Source organism: Malus domestica, chromosome 15 (assembly GCF_042453785.1).
Source record: "Malus domestica chromosome 15, GDT2T_hap1".
Classification (NCBI taxonomy): domain Eukaryota; kingdom Viridiplantae; phylum Streptophyta; class Magnoliopsida; order Rosales; family Rosaceae; genus Malus; species Malus domestica.
The window spans coordinates 48,493,306-48,513,249 of NC_091675.1; the positions used below are offsets into that span (position 1 = coordinate 48,493,306).

Consider the following 19,944-nt stretch of genomic DNA (forward strand, 5'->3'; position numbering starts at 1 on the left):
TGTTGCACCGGACTATCTCGGACTGGACTAGCTTCAGGGACTAAATTGGACTGGCTTAAACTAGACTAAGTTAGACTAACTTAGTGAAGCGTTTGGTGCAGTGTCGGACTAAGAACCAGGATAATAACAAAATTTTATACAAATACAAAAAAATTGAACTCCAACGTCAACTTTCTGCAAAATCCAAATCCTAACATCCAAATTCCAGAAAAATCATAACCAGATGATCACCAACTCGGAAAAATCAAATCTTTCACTTGTATGTGCATGACCAAAAAATCAATTTGAAAACCTCAAATTACATTTTACAACCCAGAATTGAATCTTTCCAATGAATCAGGAGAACCCAAATACCCCACAGAACAAAAAATTCAACCCAGCAGAAGCAGAATGTAGTCAGCAGCAAGCAAACCACAATCAAATATTTCCAAATCGAGAAGTTATCCATTGCTGCATTACGTTACATAAACTTTGAGCATATGGTCGTCTCACAGATATGGAATGGAAGGAAACCCATCTGAGTCTGCAACCTCGACGGCAACCACGGAGCAACGATTTGATATATAGTAATATATAATTCATTCAAACCCATATATAGAATATGACAAATTAAAATTGCTATCCCAATTCTCAAACATATATATATATATATATATATATGTATACATATATATTGTGTGTGTGTATATATATATATATATATATATTAATCTCAAGCAACACCATAAATCCCAAATCAATTTTCACAACTTAGAATCAAGTGAAATGAACTAATAGAATTTCAGGTGATTCTTCCGAGTTTTTCTCACCTTTTTTTTTCATCAAAGAATTGAAGATTCTTCTGCAAATTTGCATGTTTGAATTGAATTTGGGGATTTGAGTACTGGGTAAATTTGAATATGTCAAGCTATCATTCTTTGTCTAATGGCGAGGGCCCAGGCAAGCTCAAAGGAATCGGACGATGGCGAGAGCGGGACCTTCCTCGGAGGTTTGCAGCAAAGAAGTCCTTGTTGGAGCTCTATGCAACTGCAATTTGGTCAGGTTGCCGATAATATCGACGTAGTTCTCTAAGATTCGAAACGAGGGAATGGTCTTGGTGTGGTGCTGTGATCTCGTTGGAAAGAAGACGCAACGCAGACGAAGCAAGGTCTTCGCAGAAGGAAGACGCCAAGCGGCGCAAAGGAGACGAAGCAGGTCTTAGCAGTCTCGTGGTTTTCGGAGGGCTTCGCAAAGACGACCTAGCGAGGGAGATAGTCCACACGAGTCCGGGCTAGTCTCACTTAAGTTAGTCCCCAAGCATACCAAACATGGGACAATAATCATAGCTAGTCCAGTCCCACCTAAGAAGGTGAAACAAACGCCCTAAAGTCTCTGTCTATCACTCTCTCAAACTCTCTGGGGGCCATCCCCTTCGGATCCGCCTGGTGGTTCATTTATGCCGACCTCTCCCCTTTCTTCGTCATCTTCGCCGGTATAATGTCCGGCCTAACCCTAGGCCTCATGTCCCTTGGCCTCATCGAGCTCGATATTCTGCAGCGCAGCGGCTCCCCCACCGAAAAGAAACAAGCAGGTTCGTTCGCCTCCATCTCGGTTCTCGCCGATTCCTGAATTTCTGTTTCGTCTCGCTCGTAGTTCGTCGCATTTTTCTGAAATTTGTGTTTTTTTTTTCTTTCAGGCTTTCAGCTGTTATATTGTTGGTGGTTCAAGAGCAGCATCAGCTGCTCGTCACTTTGCTACTGTGTAATGCGGCTGCTATGGAGGTGAGTGGCACTCCAATTTTAAGAATTGCAGTGGTTTTCGTTGTCAATCGTTTTCTTTCAGATCGGATTTGGTTTTGCGAAAATTAAATTGAATCTGGTATAAGAATATCGATGTTATTCAATGCCAAATGTGTATCCAATTGAAAGTTCTCATTTAGCATTTAAAGTTTGAACATTCAATGTCAGCTATTAACTTCGATATTTGCAATCTGCAGGCTCTTCCGATATATTTGCATAAACTTTTCAATCAGTGTGTTGCTATAATTTTCTCTGTGACTTTTGTCCTGTTTTTCGGAGAGGTGTGTTGTATCCTAATTTTCCAATGATTTAGCTCTTTGGTTTTGACATTTACCCTTGGCAGTAAGTTTGTTTCTCTGGAAGATGTATAAATGGCTGTAAGCTTTGTTTTCTTAGGATTTCTTTTGCTATCGAAGAAAAAAAAAAAAAAAAAAAACAAATCAGGTCAAAACCGAACCGGAAAAAATTGAACCGAAAAAAAATTGAACCAAACCAAAATTTCGGTTCGATTTTGATTTTGGCAAAAAACCGAACTGTTTTGAACCGAACCCAACCCTAATCTATAGGCTGAAGCCTATCATCCAAATGGTTGACTTTTCAAACAAGATAAAAGCTCATCTTGACTTATCCCATAATGACCAAAAGCCTAGCCTGTCTAGGCTTCTTACCTCATCATACTTCCATCACCATTATTTTAGCATTACCCCATGCTTTTTGCAAAGCAAAACACCTCTGAAACTTTATTATCACACGACACTTAAGCCACGTGCACAGAACCAACCCAAAAACATCTGCACTTTTAGAAATAATTTTCAATAATTCCTCAGATAATTTTATTATAATTAAAATCATAGGAATATCCAAATAAATTATTAATCAATCATCTCAATCTTCTTTCAATCCAATGGCTCAGAATTTTACTCATTCTACGATCTCGATTGCTCGAGCCGATAGTGTAAAATCCGGTCCAAACAGTAACTACAACAAAATAACTCACAATATTTCTAAAATTGAACTAAGATACTATGGATTGCAGTAATTTAACTACAACACTATGGATGATATAATCAATCCCAATATGTTGCAAACTTGTCGTAGCCTTAATAAACGAACCAGCGTACTACAACACGAGTAGACTGAGAATACCGCAAGAAGAAATGTTTATTAGTATTGAAAACACTAAATACATGGTGTGTTACTTCACGTGTTATAACCATAATGGATAAAATTGTATGGCATTAAATATCCCAAAAATGACTCTACCAAACAATCACATTAAACATACAGATGCTTTACATACATGTCAATCTATAGAAGTGGGTTCAACTTTACAACTTTTACATGCACAACTATATATTATAGGCCATGACAAATAAAAAATTGGGAACATGAAGATAAATCAAAGTACATACTACAATGTTCTCATCTTACAATATACACAACATTCCAATAACAGTAGCTAATAAGAACCGCCGTGTCTTTATATCCGATTCTTAACTCTTTGGTATTTGATGCACCGCACCCTTTCAATTTAATATGATTTATAATTGCCCTTTCTTCTAATCTTGTGACTTTTGCCACTTAACATATGATTTATCATTACCTTTTCTTCTGCTTTTTGTTTTGCTACTTAACAAGCCGGGCGACCGTCCGGGGCCCAAAAAAATTAGGGGCACCAAAATTATTAGGGCGGTATATTTATATATGTTTTTATAAGAGTATAAATTTATAAAATTTGGTTCAAATACATAGAAATTTAACTAGAAGTGGTGGTTTGTCATTTGAAAATAATGAAAAGGTCTTGGATTCAAAACACCATGTGTGCTTATTTACTCTCCATTTTTTACAAATTTCTTTTTATAAGAGTATAAATTTATAAAATTTGGTTAAATGATCAAGAAATTTAATTAGAAACAATGATTTTTATTGTTTAAAATTAACAAGAGGTCCTAAGTTTGAAATGCTATGTGCATGTTTATTATTTTCAATTTTTTAAAATTTTTGTTTGGTTGTTAATTTATTTTTAGTTACTATCTATTAGCTATGTGGGTTGTTATTTTTAAATATTCGTTTTAATTCAAGTCTAATCTTCAACAAAGAGTAATACGTAGACCAAATTTGTAAATTATAAGACGTGTCATCAAAATGTTTAATTTAGTGCCCATTCATTAATAATACATATCAATTAAAGACTTGAGAACATCATTATTTTTTAGTACCATATTGACAAGGTTAGTAAATAAGAAAAAAAAAACACATCACGATTTATTAAAAAACACATTCAAAGTTCAGATGGAAAACAAAACTCATCATCTATCTACTTGTAAGCTCGAAGTTTTTTTGTTTCCCTCTCTCAATACAAAATAAATTAGTCTTTCTGTCTTTCTAAATTATTGAATTTCAAGTGTTTTTTAAAGTATAATTTTATCGATGTCTTATGTGTGAAAATAAATAATTTTCTTACATAAAGTTAGGGCACTTTTTTTGACGTCGCCCCGGGCCTCAAAAATCTATGGACCGGCCCTGTTAACAAGTAGCTCACACCACACTTGCTAAGTTATCTGATCACATTTGATAGAAAAAATGAAACATTGTTTGTGTTTTTTGACAGCGGGTTCAAACCTCGGGTGTTAGTTACGTAATTAGCTCATATGATTAAGATGAAGATCATACGATATGTCACTCAAACATTGGACATATTTTGATCTGGTATTCTAGTTGACATTTTTGAAAGGAATTGGTTGTAGGAGAAACCATAACTAATGTTCTAAAAGACGCTAGGGGCTAGTCGGACGACGAGTATGCCTAAATGGACTAGGCGAATTTAAGTAAATTTAATATAAATTAATCAAATTTACTTATATTATATCATTAATATTTCTTTTCTTTTAAAATAAGTTATATGTAATGTTGGGGTTTAAATACATAATAATATAAATATGTCACAGCCTGTCCCGAGATTTTATTTATCGATCGTGAAATGACGAAATTGTCCTTGACGGGTGTTAAGGTATGTGTGTGACATATTATGGAATAATGCATATTTTTCCTAAGTTTGGAAATTTTGAAATGGATTAAAAACTTATTAGCAATTTGTGTGGTTAGGGAAAGAAGTTGGATTTGTTTTGGTGATGGACCACACACACAGGACACTCATCTCTCCCTCATCCCCGTACCCTTTCTCTCTTCCGTCGCAGCTCACTCTCTCTCTCTCCCTTCGAATTGTACGGACCAAAGCACAAAAACCTCGAATCACCACGGATCGACGCCAATAAGGTGAGATTCTTCATCCTTTTAACCTCCTGATTTGAATGGGGTTACTTTTAGAACTGGAAACCTTAGAAATCTCGTCGAACCCATGACCTATTTTGAAATCACTGTTCATGCACGCGTGAATTGTTGAATTTCAGGGAATTCTAAGCTTATAGTGAGCTTAGTGAGGTCCTAAAGAAGCTCGGAGTGCTTAGTTTGAAGATTTTGGACGTCGGGATCACTGAGCTTGAAGTTGGCCGGTTTTCTTGGAATTTCTCCGGTGAGATTTCGTAGTTTTTAGAGCCTTAAAGTAGTGTAACGTGATTCTACATGCTTAGGGCTTCATTTTGATATAAAATGCGCGAAAAATGGTTGAGAAATGACGGAGAACAAGGAGATTGAAAAATCTCCAGTTTTCCAGTGACCGGAAAAACCAGTCCGGCGACTGGAAGAAGAAGATGACGAGCGTGGAGCGCGTAGGTCCGTGCCCCTTCCGGCGCGTGGGGGCGCGTGCAGCCTCGGAAAATTTTTCTAAAAATACCTCGACGTCCGTGACGTCGAGTAGGTCACTGTGGTATATTCATATACCCAAATTGAGCATCGTATGAGAAGTTATTACGCATTGTCGGTTATGTGCTTTAAATAACGTTGTTTTAGTTGTTTCGCATATAGGTGATACCTATCCCGAGGACGAGCGCATCCAGAGACGTCACGGGGGTTACGACCCTTCGACTTACCAGTGAGTGGGCAGTATTTTCTGTATTTACCTATATACTATCGATTTTTCCCAGAAATTGAATTTAAATGAAAGTATGTTTTAAAATGCCATGCATGCATATTATGAAATATACGAATTGATAATTGATGCATATATATATATATATATATATATATATGTGAATTGGTGCTGTGGACGCACATGTGAGTATTAGGTGAGTTTTATGTTATTTATGTGAATTGTGTTGAGAGCTCATAACTTGCACCCTGGTGATAGTGCTTATATTATTCACCCTGCACCGCACGCTCACCTTGGATCTAAGAAGGTGCATGTCGTACAGACCATGAGAAGGTTCGGACATGCTAGTCGTACAGATCACTAGATGTGGTTCCGACTGGTAGGTGACCTTAGATTATGTGCACAGATGATTGATGAGAGAAGCACTAGAGCTTATTATTACACCATCCTTGTTGTACAGACTACTTCAGGTAGTTCCGACTTATGTGCAGAGTAGTACCGTACAGGTCACCGTGGTGACTCCGGTTGGTTTGGATATTGAGCTATGGAATTAACCGTATATGACCAATTGCAGGGTCTCCGGTTGATTCATTATATCACCTGTTATATTGATGCATTCTTAATCTGTTATTGACATTTATGGCATGACATATTTTCTGGGTTTGATAAAGAATTGTGATTTGAGATATTCGAAGATTATATGCATATTATGTTATTTTCTGGGAAAATATACAGGTTTTACAGCGAGAGGTTAGAAATGTTTTAAATGAAATGTTTTTGAAAAACTTTGGTTTTACTGACCCACTCAATTTTGTTTTGCGCCCCTCCAGATTCTAGTTAGCAGCATTGGTGGCCCACGAGGATTCCCTTGGCGTATTGACAGACTACGTAAATGTAGGACTCACCTGCGGGTGTTGTAATTTAGTTATGGTCCTACTTGACTGCACCTAGTACTTATGCTCTGAATTTGTGTGTTTCACACTTAAACTTATTGTAGCATGCTAGTTGGATATTATTGCTAGTAGTTGGTTTTTTTATTCCTTCGTATTTCTCTTATCTTTTGCTTCCGCATCGCACTTTTGGTTACGTCACGCTCACGTGATGGCCATCACGCCTTGATTCTAGGATCGGGGTGTGTCAAAATAGGCGTAAAGTGAAATAGAATAATAAAACAATACAAAAAATAAGGGATAATAAGTTATGATTGATTTATGTGGGAAAAGAAATAAGAGAATAAAAAAAAAACTAATAAAAAGAGTTATTGGGACTAGGAAATCGTGCAACCAATTAGAGATGATGGGTACAACCAAAAGCCTTTTTAAAGATGGTGGGACCATAAAGAAATCACATCCTCGTTACTCAATTGAAAAAGAAGATGGTGGACCCACCGGTCCATCTTCTTCACTAATGGTTGTGTTTTCTTGCCGTAAGGGTAATTTTGTAATTGTACATGTTGGGCTCTGTAATTTAGTTCGCATAGAATTTGGGTTCCTGTTTAGTTTTGAGGTGATTTTGGTTAAAGAAAACTTTAAGGTGGTTTTTGGTTTAAATAGTCTTCGTCCCCACCATTTTCATTAAAGCTCCCTTCATTTTAATTGGTTTTATGTATTTCATTTTCTCATGTGCTAATCTTATTTACTTTTATGTTAACACCAAGATTGCAATATATTATGATGAGTTTATAACAATTAAGAGATTAGGACCTGAAGTCCCTCTAGTTCTCATCTTATAACAAGACCCGGAAATTAGTATATTGATCAATTTTCGTCTCATGATGATAAGAGGGCATGCAGCCCCACATAATATGAATTTAAAGTTCATATTCAACTAATTGGGAGCCTACCGCTCATTGCGCCTATAACTAAATGGGTATATGACTATGTCGGACTCGGTAGATACATTCCACCTTGAGTTATTTTTTTCTCTGACATTGGTGAGACATTATTTTGTTTCACGACTAGGAATGAAATTGCACATCTTAGATGACAAATAATTAGATTAGAACCTAAAGTTTCTTGATCAAATTAGAATTTGGTGATTTTTATTATTCTAAGTAATTGTGAGCTTGAAATTCCTTGATTGCAATTGCATAGACAACCTAAATTATTTTTTGTGGATGTTGTTACCCTTCAGAAAATGTAATGAGAGAAAGAAGAGATTCGAGAGATTCTTAGAGAGTGAAGTAGAAAAACAGAAACTTTCAGTATAGTGATTTCCTTAGTTGTTAAGCAAGTACATACAACAATATTTATACACTTCTCAATATCTAACTAACTAACTCTCTAATCTTCATACAAGTGGCAGTATCTTAGCCACACACAGTATATCTCTATCATCCTCCCTCAATCTCATGTTTGGATGATCCTAACATGAGATTGTTACAATGAATATGAAACAATAGGGCACTCAGGCCTTTGGTTAAAATGTCAGCAAACTGCTCCTTGGAGGACACAAATTGCACCAAAAGCTTGTTCTTGGCAACTCGCTCATGAACAAAATGCACATCAATTTCAATGTGTTTTGTCCATTGATGTTATATAGGGTTGAAAGACAGTGCTATAGTAGAAAGGTTGTCACAAAATAGCACAAGAGTTGCAGGTATTAGAAAGTGCAGAAACGCAAGAATTTGTTGAATCCAATCAAGTTCTGCTGCAGTAGAAGATAAAGCACGATACTCAGCCTCAGTGGAGGATCTTGATACTGTTTGCTGTTTCTTAGAGGACCACGAGATAGGGTTATTCCCTAAGAACACAACTAACCCTGATGTAGATTGTCGATCATTGAGATCTCCAACCCAATCAGCATCACTGAAAGCATGTAATGCCAAGGGCCCTTTAGAGTAGGTAAGGCCAAGATTCATAGTGCCTCTCAAATACCTCAAAATCCTTTTTACTGCAGTGAAATGAGAGACCATGGGATTCTATATAAACTGACATACTTGATGCATAGAGAAAGCTATGTCAGGTTTGGTAAATGTGAGATATTGTAGGGCACCCACCACACTCTTATATAAAGTAGGATTGGAATATGGTTCACCATCCTCCTTGAGTAATCAGTTATAGGGTAAACATGGTGTTTCACAAGCTTTGTAGTCAACCATTTCTGTTTTGACAAGGAAATCCTACACAAGTTTCTATTGTGACAGAAACAAACCATTGGCAATCTTGGAAATCTGAATTCCCATAAAGTAGTGAAGAGGACCTAAGTCCTTGATATCAAATTTAGAAGTTAAATCACTTATTAATTGCTGTATCTCAGTGGTTGCACTGCTCGTTATAATAATGTCATTGACATGTAACAACAATATCACAACATTTGCACCAACAGTTTTAACAAATAATGAAGAATCAGAATAAGTGTTATGGAATCCCAACTGAGGCAAAAATGAAGTAAACATGTCATTCCATGCCCTCGGGGTTGTTTTGATCCGTAAAGTGATTTATGTAGTTGACATACCAAAGTGGGATTTTGAGGATCCTCAAAGCCAGGTGGCTGAGCCATATACACCTCCTATTGAAAAATTCCATGGAGAAATGCGTTCTCGACATCAAGTTGCCTGAGTGACCAATTAAACTGAGCAACTAGTGCTAAAACAATCCTCACTATGGTGGGTTTAACAACTTGACTAAAGGTTTCATTGTAATCTAGATCAGGTTCTTAACTAAATCCCTTGGCAACCAATAACTGCCCTAGTTTCATCAATTTTTACATCTGTGAATGTTAAGTTGGATGATTCGAACTATCTTAATTGGCATTTTCAAATGAAATTACTGCTTGAAAGTAATGGAATCCTAGGGTTTGTCAATGACACTCATCCATGTCCTGCTCGACTTTCCTCCCAATCCGGAGACTCTGATGTTAATTCTGCAAATTCATCGTTTTCCTCTGATAGTGATGAGTATTTGATTTGGATGATGCATGATAAAGCTCTGATGCAATTGCTTACTGCTTCTTTAAGTCCAATGGCTATGTCATGTGCCATTGGTAGTACAAGTTCTAGGGATTTCTGGATTCAATTGCAAGAACAATTCTCCACTATCGCTAAGACTAACATCTTCCAGATGAAGTCCAATCTACAAAGAATTAAAAAGGGATCAAATTCTGTTGCTCAATACTTGACACGATAGATTAGGACATCCATCTAATTCTGTTGTGTCTCTCATGTTACATAAGTCCAAAGTTGCATTTACAAGAGTCTAATCCTGTTATGTGTAGAGGGTAAATTCTGCAAACTTCCTTTTGCATTAAGTGTCAATAAATTTGTAATTCCCTTTGAAGTACTGCATAGTGATCTTTGGGGTCTTGCACCTTGTATATCTGTGGATGTATATAGGTATTATGTTACTTTCATTGATGAATGTACTAGGTATTCCTGGATTTTCCCTTTGGTTAATAAATCCGATCTTTGTGCAACTTTTATTGCATTTCATGCTTATGTTCTCACTCAATTCTCTACAAGCATAAAAATATTGCAAAGTGATGGTGAGTGGTGAGTACATTAGCAAACCTCTTCAATCCTTTCTTCTCAAAAAAGGGCATTTCCCATCACAAGTCATGTCCTTATACCCCAGAACAAAATGGCATGGATGTACTAAAATACCTTCACAGTTCTAGTCATTTGCATGTCAAACAACCACCTACCTCATCAATAGAATGCCTACTCCCATTTTGCATAACAAGTCTCCTTTTGAAGCTTTATATGGTGCTGTTCCAGTGCTTCATCACTTGAGAACGTTTGGTTGTGCTTGTTACCCTTTCTTAAGACCATATACTACTACCAAACTCCAAGCTAAGACTAAGACTACAATGTGTGTGTTTTTGGGGTATGCGTCCAAATACAAGGGGTTCTCTGGGCATTGAGCATGCTCTGCCGTACAACAAAACATTCGATGTAGTTTTAGCAAGTCTTAATTAAATAACAACTGAGACAAATGTCAATTCTTTCCATGATTAATAGTAGTAGTTCATAAATTTGGGACCTTCTTGGCAAGAAAGGGCCGGCGATGAAGGATCACCGTTCTTTTTCTCTTCATTTATTCTCCCTGTTGTTTCTTTCACACAGAAATCTAGTTAAAAAGGAGTAAAACAGAGGGTAGTATTACCATTGGTACTCAACGGTCAAATGATTTCAAATTTGAGTGATTTTTGATAAAGTTGATGTTTCAGTGAAGAGCTAAAGATGAACGGTTAAATCGTTGAAATACGATATAGAGGAAGTCCTACAAACATCTCTCAAATAAAAGCTTAGTTGAGGGGTCCCTCCTCAACGGAAGGGGTTGAAACAGAGACGAAAGTGAATGCAGAGACGGAGAGCTTGAAATGGAGACAAAAGTGAATGCGATTGATTTTCTCACACATAAATTGTCATATTAATGTGAGATGAGCCTAGGCATCTGTTACCTGCTATCAAATAATAGTATAGCCCATAACTAATACATGAAAACTACGATAACGACCGACCCCGAGTACTCTGACCTCAATTCATTCCAACAAATTCATACCCTAGTAATCCATGCATTACAACAAGCAATCCTAAACACAACATAGATTTCTTGTGGCCGCCTCGGGTGGAAAATGTGTTGAATCAAACTGTGTCTTGAAAATTACTTCTAATCCGAAAAATCAACTCAAGTATCAAGGGAAAATCGAGATTACTATTTGTAAATCAGTGCATCGCGTCCAGGCCCTACACCAATGTAATGGACGGGTACACCAAGAAGTTCTTCTATCGTTTCCACATATTGACGTGCGGCCTTCGGAAGGTCGGAGTAATTTCTGACAGAAGAAATATCCGATTCCCATCCGGGCAATTCTTCATAGTCCACCTGAACATAGAAAAGCAATAGCAACAAGTGTTAAAAATGAACCTTTATCTTCTAATAAAATTCAATTAAGATAAAAACATCATATCATATCCGAATAGAAGGGAGAGGCAAGGACATGCCTCTAATTGCTCAAGATCACGAAGGTCTGAAGGGAACGATTTAATCGGTGTACCATCCTTCTGTTTATAGGCAACACCCAACAGAATTTTGGGAAGATCAGACAAAACATCAAGTTTGGTGAGATTGAGAGAAGAAAATCCATTGATCTGACAGCAATACTTCAGTGCTGCCATATCAAGCCAACCACAACGACGAGGGCGACCAGTAGTTGTGCCAAACTCCTGACCAGCAGACCTAAGGAGGTCGCCCCCTTGGCCCAAGATTTCTGTGGGAAAGGGACCAGAACCAACTCTCGTAGTGTATGCCTTTACCTACAGAAACAACATCAAGTTAGCAACATTACCTCACCATCTCAATTGGCCTTTTGTACTAACTGCAAGATTAGCCATGACCAGTACTACCATACAGTGCTCTATCTCCCTTTAAAGATTTCAACTAGAAAAATAACATGAATCACAGTAGTAAAGACAAAAATAATAAAAGAAACCTATTTGCAGAAATAGATTTAGTTCGAAATATGTTTATTCATGTTGCCCAACCCAATTGATTGAAAATACTCTCTACAACTACCAGAAGTAACCATCTACTTACCACTCCAACCAGATCACCTAAAACTCTGGGAGCAATGCCAAGACCAGTGCAAATCCCACCCGCTGAAGGGCTAGAGGATGTTACAAAGGGATAAGTTCCAAAGTCAATATCCAACATTGTTGCCTGACCCCCTTCAACCAAAATCTTTTTCTTCTCGGAGATGGCTTCATTCACGACATGCACAGTATCAGCAATGAAGGGTTCCAATCTCTCAGCAAATCTCTTGTACTTTTCAACTTCTTCTTTTAGCACATGGGGTCCATACTCAAAACCTTGGAATCTTGATGCAGCATCTGATAATAGATCATCTAGCTTCTGAGGAAAAGTATCCATGTGCCTCAAGTCACTCACTCGAATACCATTTCGGATAACCTTGTTAGAGTAACAAGGCCCAATTCCTCTTTTGGTAGTGCCAATGAAAGATTCAGAAAGCTCAGATTCTCGAAGCCCATCCACTATTTGATGGAAATCAAATAAGAGGTGTGCACGATCAGAGACCAATATCCTTCCCTTGCAGGATACCCCATTAGATTCAAGGCCATCAATCTCTTTAAAGAGCCCTGGAAGATGCACCACAACTCCATTTCCAATAACACAAAGAGTTTCTTCATTAAGAATACCTGAGGGAACAAGGTGAAGCGCAAACTTCTTTCCCTCTGCGTTGTAAATGGTGTGTCCAGCATTAGCTCCACCCTGAAAAGATGCAAAAAGTCATCAGAAAACTACACGATCAGGCTATGAAAGTGAGAGCTTTTTGTTACCTGACAACGAGCAACGATGTCAAAGTGTTGGGCTAAGATGTCGACGAGTTTTCCTTTACCTTCATCGCCCCACTGGCAGCCCAACACGCCTGAGACCTGGGTTAGCGACTCAATTCGATTAAGCCCCTGATTGGGGGAACCGGACAAACTTAGAGAAGAGGGGGTGGCGACCAAGGGCTTCACTGAGCATACGACAGTATTTCTCGAGCGCTGGAGGAGAACGGGCCTGTGGTGTTGGGCCCCAAAGGAACAAGGGGTGGAAAGTGGATTGGAGTCCAGGGCTGTGAAAGATGAGAGGTTGTTCATGGCGAATACCTGAGTAAGGCTAAGTTTAGGCCAACGTATTTCCCAAATTTTACATACTTGACAGTACGAGTGAATGTTATAGAAATATATAAGTGAAAACTACAAAAACAACATCATTATCTTTTTAAAACTAAGCAAAATTTTAAATACCCAAAATTAAAAAAACAAGGTCAAATCAAGCAGATAATTCCCCATTCGTAAACCCTAAAAAAAACCACGTACCTCCTCGAATATATTGAACAACAGCTTCGAAAAACTTCAATTTCGTTTGCGTAGTAATCAATCAGAGAGCGACGCGAGAAAAACAAAAGAGAAATTCCGGGAAAATGTTTGGGGTTTGCTTCTCGTCCTCTGTGGGTCGGACTTCGGAGGACTTGAAGAACTTCCCGAAAACCGAAAGAGAAATTTTCCGGGAAAAGGCGCTAATTATATGAGTTGGGAGGTGAGGGCGTGAAATTTTATTGTAGGGTTACGGGGATAAATATCAGCTGCACCTACAGTCCAGAATCAGCAGTGAACCCTGAATCAGACGGCTGTGATTAATTAGCTATGCTCGTTGTTTTTGGTCGGGGATTTTTACCAGATTGGGTTTTTGGTTTGTTTAGGCTTGTTACTGTTAATTTTTATTTAGTTTAAATATACATAAGGGCATAATTGGAACATCACGAAAACTAGTTAACATACTTCATCCTCTGAAGTAATAGAAAAGCAATATAAATAAATAAAGAGGTGTGATATCCACATATATTTTTTTAATTTTCAAACATCGGATTGGATGAATTGAAGAAAATCAATTAACAGAAATTAGCAAAGAATGTGTGAAAAGTAAAAAATGATGTGTGTGTAGCATCCTCTAAATAAATATAGATTGACGTTACCTTAGTTGTCATCGATCATAAAAATGTAGTCGTTAACGTTTAAATTTAATAATAACGCGTTGTTACAAATGTGTGCACTTCCCATGTCTCCACATTTGATGTGCATTATCCTCTTGAGCTCGAATGCCTTGTGACAGTCATTACACATTGGGCATCCGAACATCATTGCATTCCAAGATGCCAGATTGAAGTTCAGTTTATAGCATCAAATATCATCCATTAACTTTTCAGATGATAAAAGTAAATTTTCATGAAGGGAATAATAACAAAAACTATGTAATATTAGCCAGAGTAACCTATGAAAAAGAATAGCATAAATTTATTGCACATAGCCTTCTGTCATTAATAGGCAGTCCAAAAATGTAGAGAACTTTTAAAAGATGAATCCTGAAACTTGACGATAAACAAAAAACTTGCAAGTTCAAACCTCACATCGTCATCGTCATCATCATCATCTTCAATTTCATCATCATCCTCGGTCTCTTCTTCTCCACCTGCTTCCTCTTCTTCCCGCAGTTCTTTCCATCGTATAGATGCTTCCATCAGAGAGGTAAAGCATTCCCGTAACAAGGCACCAGATGACTTTCCAACTACCACCACCCGTTCAACCACTTTTGCCAGTGCCAGCACTGAGATTCATTAACTGTTAGTCATGTCCCAAGTTATCCAATTCATATAGGGTTTCAGGAATTTATGCAAAGCAAAAGTAACTAAAATATCATGTCAGTCTGTTAGAGGCTGAAACACAATTTCATTTCCCCCGTTTTAGAGACCAAGTACTTACCAATCAACTTTATCTCTGACTCTGTAGGTAGCCCCGGTTTGAAAGAGCTAGAGGAAACAGATCCAAGTGCAGACATCCAGGTTTGAAATCCTCCATCTCCATCCTTCTCCAATATACCCTCTACAACTTCGGGACAGCATAAATAGCATGATGATATAGCGAGCAGCAAAGGCTTCCAGAGAGGACCAGGCTTGCTTTTAATTTCTCTGAAACGGGTATATGTTGCCTGACAAAATGCAACTGCCAACGACTGCTTCACGCCTTCTGTCTCGGATGAGTAAATTGGGGCATGTAGTAGTATATGGATACAAGAGCAAATCTTCCACATTGCAGATGGATAATGTAAGGCAGCCTCGCTTATAAAAGAACCAATGCCTTGTATTATGGAAGGCTGAGGAACAGGTGGAGCTGGAGGAGATGGCATTTGTCCTCCAATAAAATTCTTCAACCCATGTTTTTTGTGTAGACTGACTGCTTCCTTAATGCACTCAAAGATTGACATATCCTCTGATTCTTCCCAAGCATGCCAGTTGGCAATCAGATCAGCCCAAACTAATAATAACTTTGATACTTTAAGCTCTAGAATTGCATTACTTTCGGTAACAGACAGCATGATGGATCGGAGCAATGTTGATGCATAATCTAAGCAAGAAGAAGGGGGCAAAACCTCGTCTTCCCGTCCCTGATTAAAAACAGAGAAAATAGCACAATGTAACAACCTGAATTCCATATGTATATAGTGAAAACGATTAAAAATGAGCGCAGAGGTATTTGTTGTCTAAAGTACAGACGCACAAGAAGTTGGGAGTTTTAAGAACCTAGTATTTAATGGCTCCAATTAAAGACACTAACTTCGGATAGCATATTAAATATGAAATAGTTTACTAGAAAATAAAAACTAACCAAGTGATGTGCTAGTGCAAGCCAAGCCTGTTGCAAGAGAGAAGAGAAAGCTCTACCGATGGTAGCTTGACTTGATACCCACTTTTCACTCGATGCATTCTCCTCAGATTGTTCAGCCGTAAAACTTTCCCAAGATTGATCTATTGCTGCTAATGCTTCAAAGCCCTTTTCAACCATCTAATATAAACAATGCCAGTTCATCAGTCTTAACACCCTTCCCTTCGGTCATATTCCACTAATAGTTGAAACTGGAAGAAATTTACATCCAAAAAGAAATCGGTGATTATTTAGAGATTACTTAGAGATCAGTGGAAGAAATTTTCATGCACTGTGGATCAGGTAAACACAAAATATACAGTGAGCGTACAGAACGCAAAAAAAAAATCGCGGGGGAAAAAATCTCCATGAATAAACAGTACTAATTTTGGGGCAATCTGATTTCATGGGTCCAAATTGGTCAAGCACACAATGATTCAATTTAGTAAAGCTTATTGGATGAGAAGCCATATACTATATTATATACATAGCAGTTTCCCTCTCTTCTCAGCAGCGGGTGCATCAATCCCTAACTGCTAAACATGATATCCAAAAGGATAGACAAACTACCAGCCTAGCAATAGAAATCTACGTATACCTGAGGCCATGGCTCCAGATCAGTGGGAATGCATTTTGAGATTCCAACAACCAATGTTGAAACAATGTAAGGGATATGAACTACAACATTTTCATGTCCCGCCTCCACCACAGAACTGAGAAGATGAAATAAAATTGAGCTTTCTTCCTCGTTATTGCCAATCCTACCAATCACAACTTGAAGGAGAGGAAGCCATTCAGGTGGTGGGTAGTCATTCTGGAGACAGAACATCAGATCAGAAAGATTAATAATGCCACTGAAGAAGTCACAAGGGATCAACTAAAAGATTGAGTTTGTGACCCACATCAAGAAGTCCCACAATTGCCGCAGCAGCAGAAACCCGCACGGGATAACAAGAAATATCCCTGTTATCAGGCATAACCAATGCCTTGAGCAATGAGGTATACACATCTGCACTCATCTCCTGAAAACGCGACAAATTTTTTGAATAGTGGGCCTAAAGAAGAGCATGCGGTTTTCAAGCAAGTATAAAATAAAATCAAGCTAACAAAACATCAGATAGCAAGTGATGTGTGGATAAAACTTTTCTCATTTTAATTAAATTACAAGAGTAGGAGCTGGTATGGTAAGAAACAGCCTCACTTCAGGTAGGCAGGAAGCAAGCTCTCCAAGAACCCAGTTTGCAGTGGCAACTAAGTACGGTACGGAGACTGATAATTTATACAATGGTAGCAACCGAGTTTGAACCAGAGTTGTCGCATATGCAGGTTGCTGCTCTCTTAGAAACTGTATTGCATTAAAAGAATTATAAATATTCACTTGCAGGCTCTTATTATACCACAGTAAATCAAATTATGACGTAACTGGAGAAAAAGTCCTTACATCTAACAAGCCACCATATGCCATCAAAACACCAAAATAACTGTGATTGTCACAGTAAGAGAGTCAGGGAATAAATTAAAGTATACAAATCAATATGAAAGAAGCATCTACACAAAAATTGAAAATGTTGGTGAGTAGGAGGAACAGGACAACAGTTAACAAGCTGCATAAGGGGAACTATATAAACAAAGAGATAAAAGAAAGAATTACCGGCACAAGAAAATAATCAAATGTTGGACACTACATATATATATATAGGTACACAGGGCATACCAATTCAATATCAGATCATTTATACGAAGATGTGTTTATGTGCTCACTCGTTCTGAATTCTAGTTTGGGATGTATTAGCATCAGAAGGAATTGGAAACTTAATAAACCTTATATAATTTGCTTCTAATCTTCGAAAAATTATTGTTGTGTAAATCCTGAAAGCACGATTGGTGCGGCTCGAATGGATCTGTACCAGAGCCTCTTGCGCAGCAGTATGGTGGCTCTGCAGCTCACAACACTGTATGTTCTTATTTTATTCTTGGGTTAGAGCATGCATATATTATCAGTTGCTAGATGACATGATCAATCCCTATATTATATTTGAAGTAAAAAAAGAAGGAACACTCTATAACTCTAATCCGATGTCCACTGAAAAGAAAACAAATCACATTACAGACCAATATGTGTTAAAATTGTGGTGAAATAAAAAGATGAATACAATGTTTCTAATAGAGATTACCCATGATAACAAAATGGTTAGGCGGAGTCATTTAATGGTTGTCAAGGTTGGGTGTTTATCTTAGTGTGGTAGATAGTCTTAACTCTTCGTCTATGTGCCAATTTTTTTATTTTACTGCTCAAGCAGAAATTACAGAGGAGCTTATTTGTTGGAGATTTGAAGAGTAAAACTTAGCAGCGCAGTACCGCTGGAAGTGGTAATTGCTAATCAGGTTTCCACTCTTTTTTCTACATACTTTGGTTCAAAAGCAATATCATTTGAATGATGAAACATTAAGTTAGCATCTCAAGCGAACGGTATTTGCCACTTCCCTTTTAAATGAATTTTAAGATCAGCTATAGTCTATGTTTGTTTAACAATGTTGTATCATTCATTATATAGTTTCACAAAGATCGTGCATAATTCTTGCTGAACTTGGTTTGGTTTTCTTTTGTTTAGGGATAAAGTGAGCGAATCACAAGTCGACCAAGTCTTGAATGATGAATTGAGCCAGATCATTGAGGTCTCTTTGTCAAGTTAAATTTTCATTCTACTTTTTATTTGTAATGCTCGGTTCTTCACTCAAACATTGTTTATGAAGTGAATGAATTTGCATATGTTTGAATAAATTTCCAATCCCGCAGCAACGCGCGGGCACCATTGCTAGTAATTAACTAAGAATTAGTTAAGTACCCATTATTTATTCAATTCTTGTGAAGAACAATCTTATTTGAGTCATTTATACTACAATTACTTTGTTTTCTTGCAAGTATTTTTATCCCTACTTTTATAGGTAGTAAAAATCCTACCATTAACTATGGGGAATTTATATTTAAACTCATCTAACCTATTTCTACACCCAACATACTCTTTGCACCCATTTGATTTTTAACTAAACTATTAATATCTCTTTAAACTCAAATTTAATATTTAATATACCGCCATAAACCCAATTCAATATGTGGATTTATTTTTACACCCATTTGATTTTTAGAAGCTAAATTTGATGTGTTTAGACCTAAGTTCTTTGCATGGTTTTCCACAACACAAAAGCTGATAATTCATTTGTTACCGGCACGAACTTAAAGATGGTTATTAAGAAGTGGATCGAGGAACTTAAAGATCAACCATGGTCCAGAGAGAAAAAAGCAAATGATCAACCTGCTTTTAACTGGGCATTAGACAACAAACTCGTTAACAAAGTGGATCTCTACCTATTGCCACATGCAGCATTCCCAACTGGAGGATTATACTTTAAGAACAAGACGTGGGTGCGAGAAACTAAAGGGATGCATGTTATAATTCACAATAATTATATCCTGGGTTTTGAGAAGAAGATAAAACGCTTCCATGATTATGATCTATGGCTGGTCGATGATCACGCGGATGAGTCTCCTTTTGGGAGAATATGAGATTGAATGACATGATCAATATTTGTTTCCATAGAAGCTCTGTATCGATGCTCGCAGGAAATGCTTCCTTACGAATTTGTGTGACCTTCGAGCTCGGTGGGTTTTCGTAACAGACTTGAAAAGGGAAGGGAATGTGGTTTTCGCTTCAGAACCGCAAGAAATGAGCATAGAGTTTGACTTCTCTTAGTTGTTTGCCAATTCAACCAGTTACTGGGTCCTTCCACACCGGACATTTTTCATGGTTGGATTCTTTCGTTGTTGTTTTAGCGGAAGGTAGGATGCTTTCGTTGTATTTGTTGAAAAAAATTACAGTAAATAACTTCTACTCTCTAAAAAATTGAAATCAAACGAACAAAAAATTCATAAATTGAGTCATACTTTGGTTGGAGGATTCAAAACTTCAAAATCA

General features: G+C 37.4%; 2 protein-coding genes and 3 long non-coding RNA genes across 5 annotated transcripts; 2 read left to right on the forward strand and 3 right to left on the reverse strand.

The window, feature by feature from the left end:
• Positions 1–393: 393 nt before the first annotated feature.
• Positions 394–947, reverse strand: LOC139192505 (uncharacterized). Its single transcript, XR_011576706.1, has 2 exons — positions 810–947; positions 394–523 (listed from the first exon to the last, which is right to left on the reverse strand). It is a non-coding gene; the product is annotated as an uncharacterized lncRNA (long non-coding RNA).
• Positions 948–5,685: 4,738 nt separating this feature from the next.
• Positions 5,686–6,803, forward strand: LOC139192506 (uncharacterized). Its single transcript, XR_011576707.1, has 2 exons — positions 5,686–5,769; positions 6,597–6,803. It is a non-coding gene; the product is annotated as an uncharacterized lncRNA (long non-coding RNA).
• A 4,283-nt stretch (positions 6,804–11,086) lies between these two features.
• Positions 11,087–13,977, reverse strand: LOC103452756 (adenylosuccinate synthetase 2, chloroplastic-like). Its single transcript, XM_008392289.4, has 5 exons — positions 13,592–13,977; positions 13,064–13,378; positions 12,303–12,995; positions 11,711–12,022; positions 11,087–11,591 (listed from the first exon to the last, which is right to left on the reverse strand). The coding sequence occupies exons 2-5, from the start codon at positions 13,367–13,369 to the stop codon at positions 11,421–11,423; spliced, it is 1,482 nt and encodes a 493-aa protein (XP_008390511.2). The 5' UTR covers positions 13,370–13,378; positions 13,592–13,977; the 3' UTR covers positions 11,087–11,420.
• A 562-nt stretch (positions 13,978–14,539) lies between these two features.
• LOC103402054 (uncharacterized) lies at positions 14,540–17,778 on the reverse strand. The gene is made up of 8 exons (XM_029093523.2): positions 17,732–17,778; positions 17,412–17,451; positions 17,172–17,315; positions 16,873–16,992; positions 16,569–16,784; positions 15,935–16,111; positions 15,032–15,713; positions 14,540–14,876 (listed from the first exon to the last, which is right to left on the reverse strand). Exons 2-8 carry the CDS (start codon positions 17,433–17,435, stop codon positions 14,590–14,592), a joined length of 1,650 nt encoding a protein of 549 aa, XP_028949356.2. The 5' UTR covers positions 17,436–17,451; positions 17,732–17,778; the 3' UTR covers positions 14,540–14,589.
• A 6-nt stretch (positions 17,779–17,784) lies between these two features.
• LOC103401997 (uncharacterized) lies at positions 17,785–18,752 on the forward strand. The gene is made up of 3 exons (XR_523993.4): positions 17,785–17,924; positions 18,271–18,355; positions 18,583–18,752. It is a non-coding gene; the product is annotated as an uncharacterized lncRNA (long non-coding RNA).
• Positions 18,753–19,944: the final 1,192 nt, after the last annotated feature.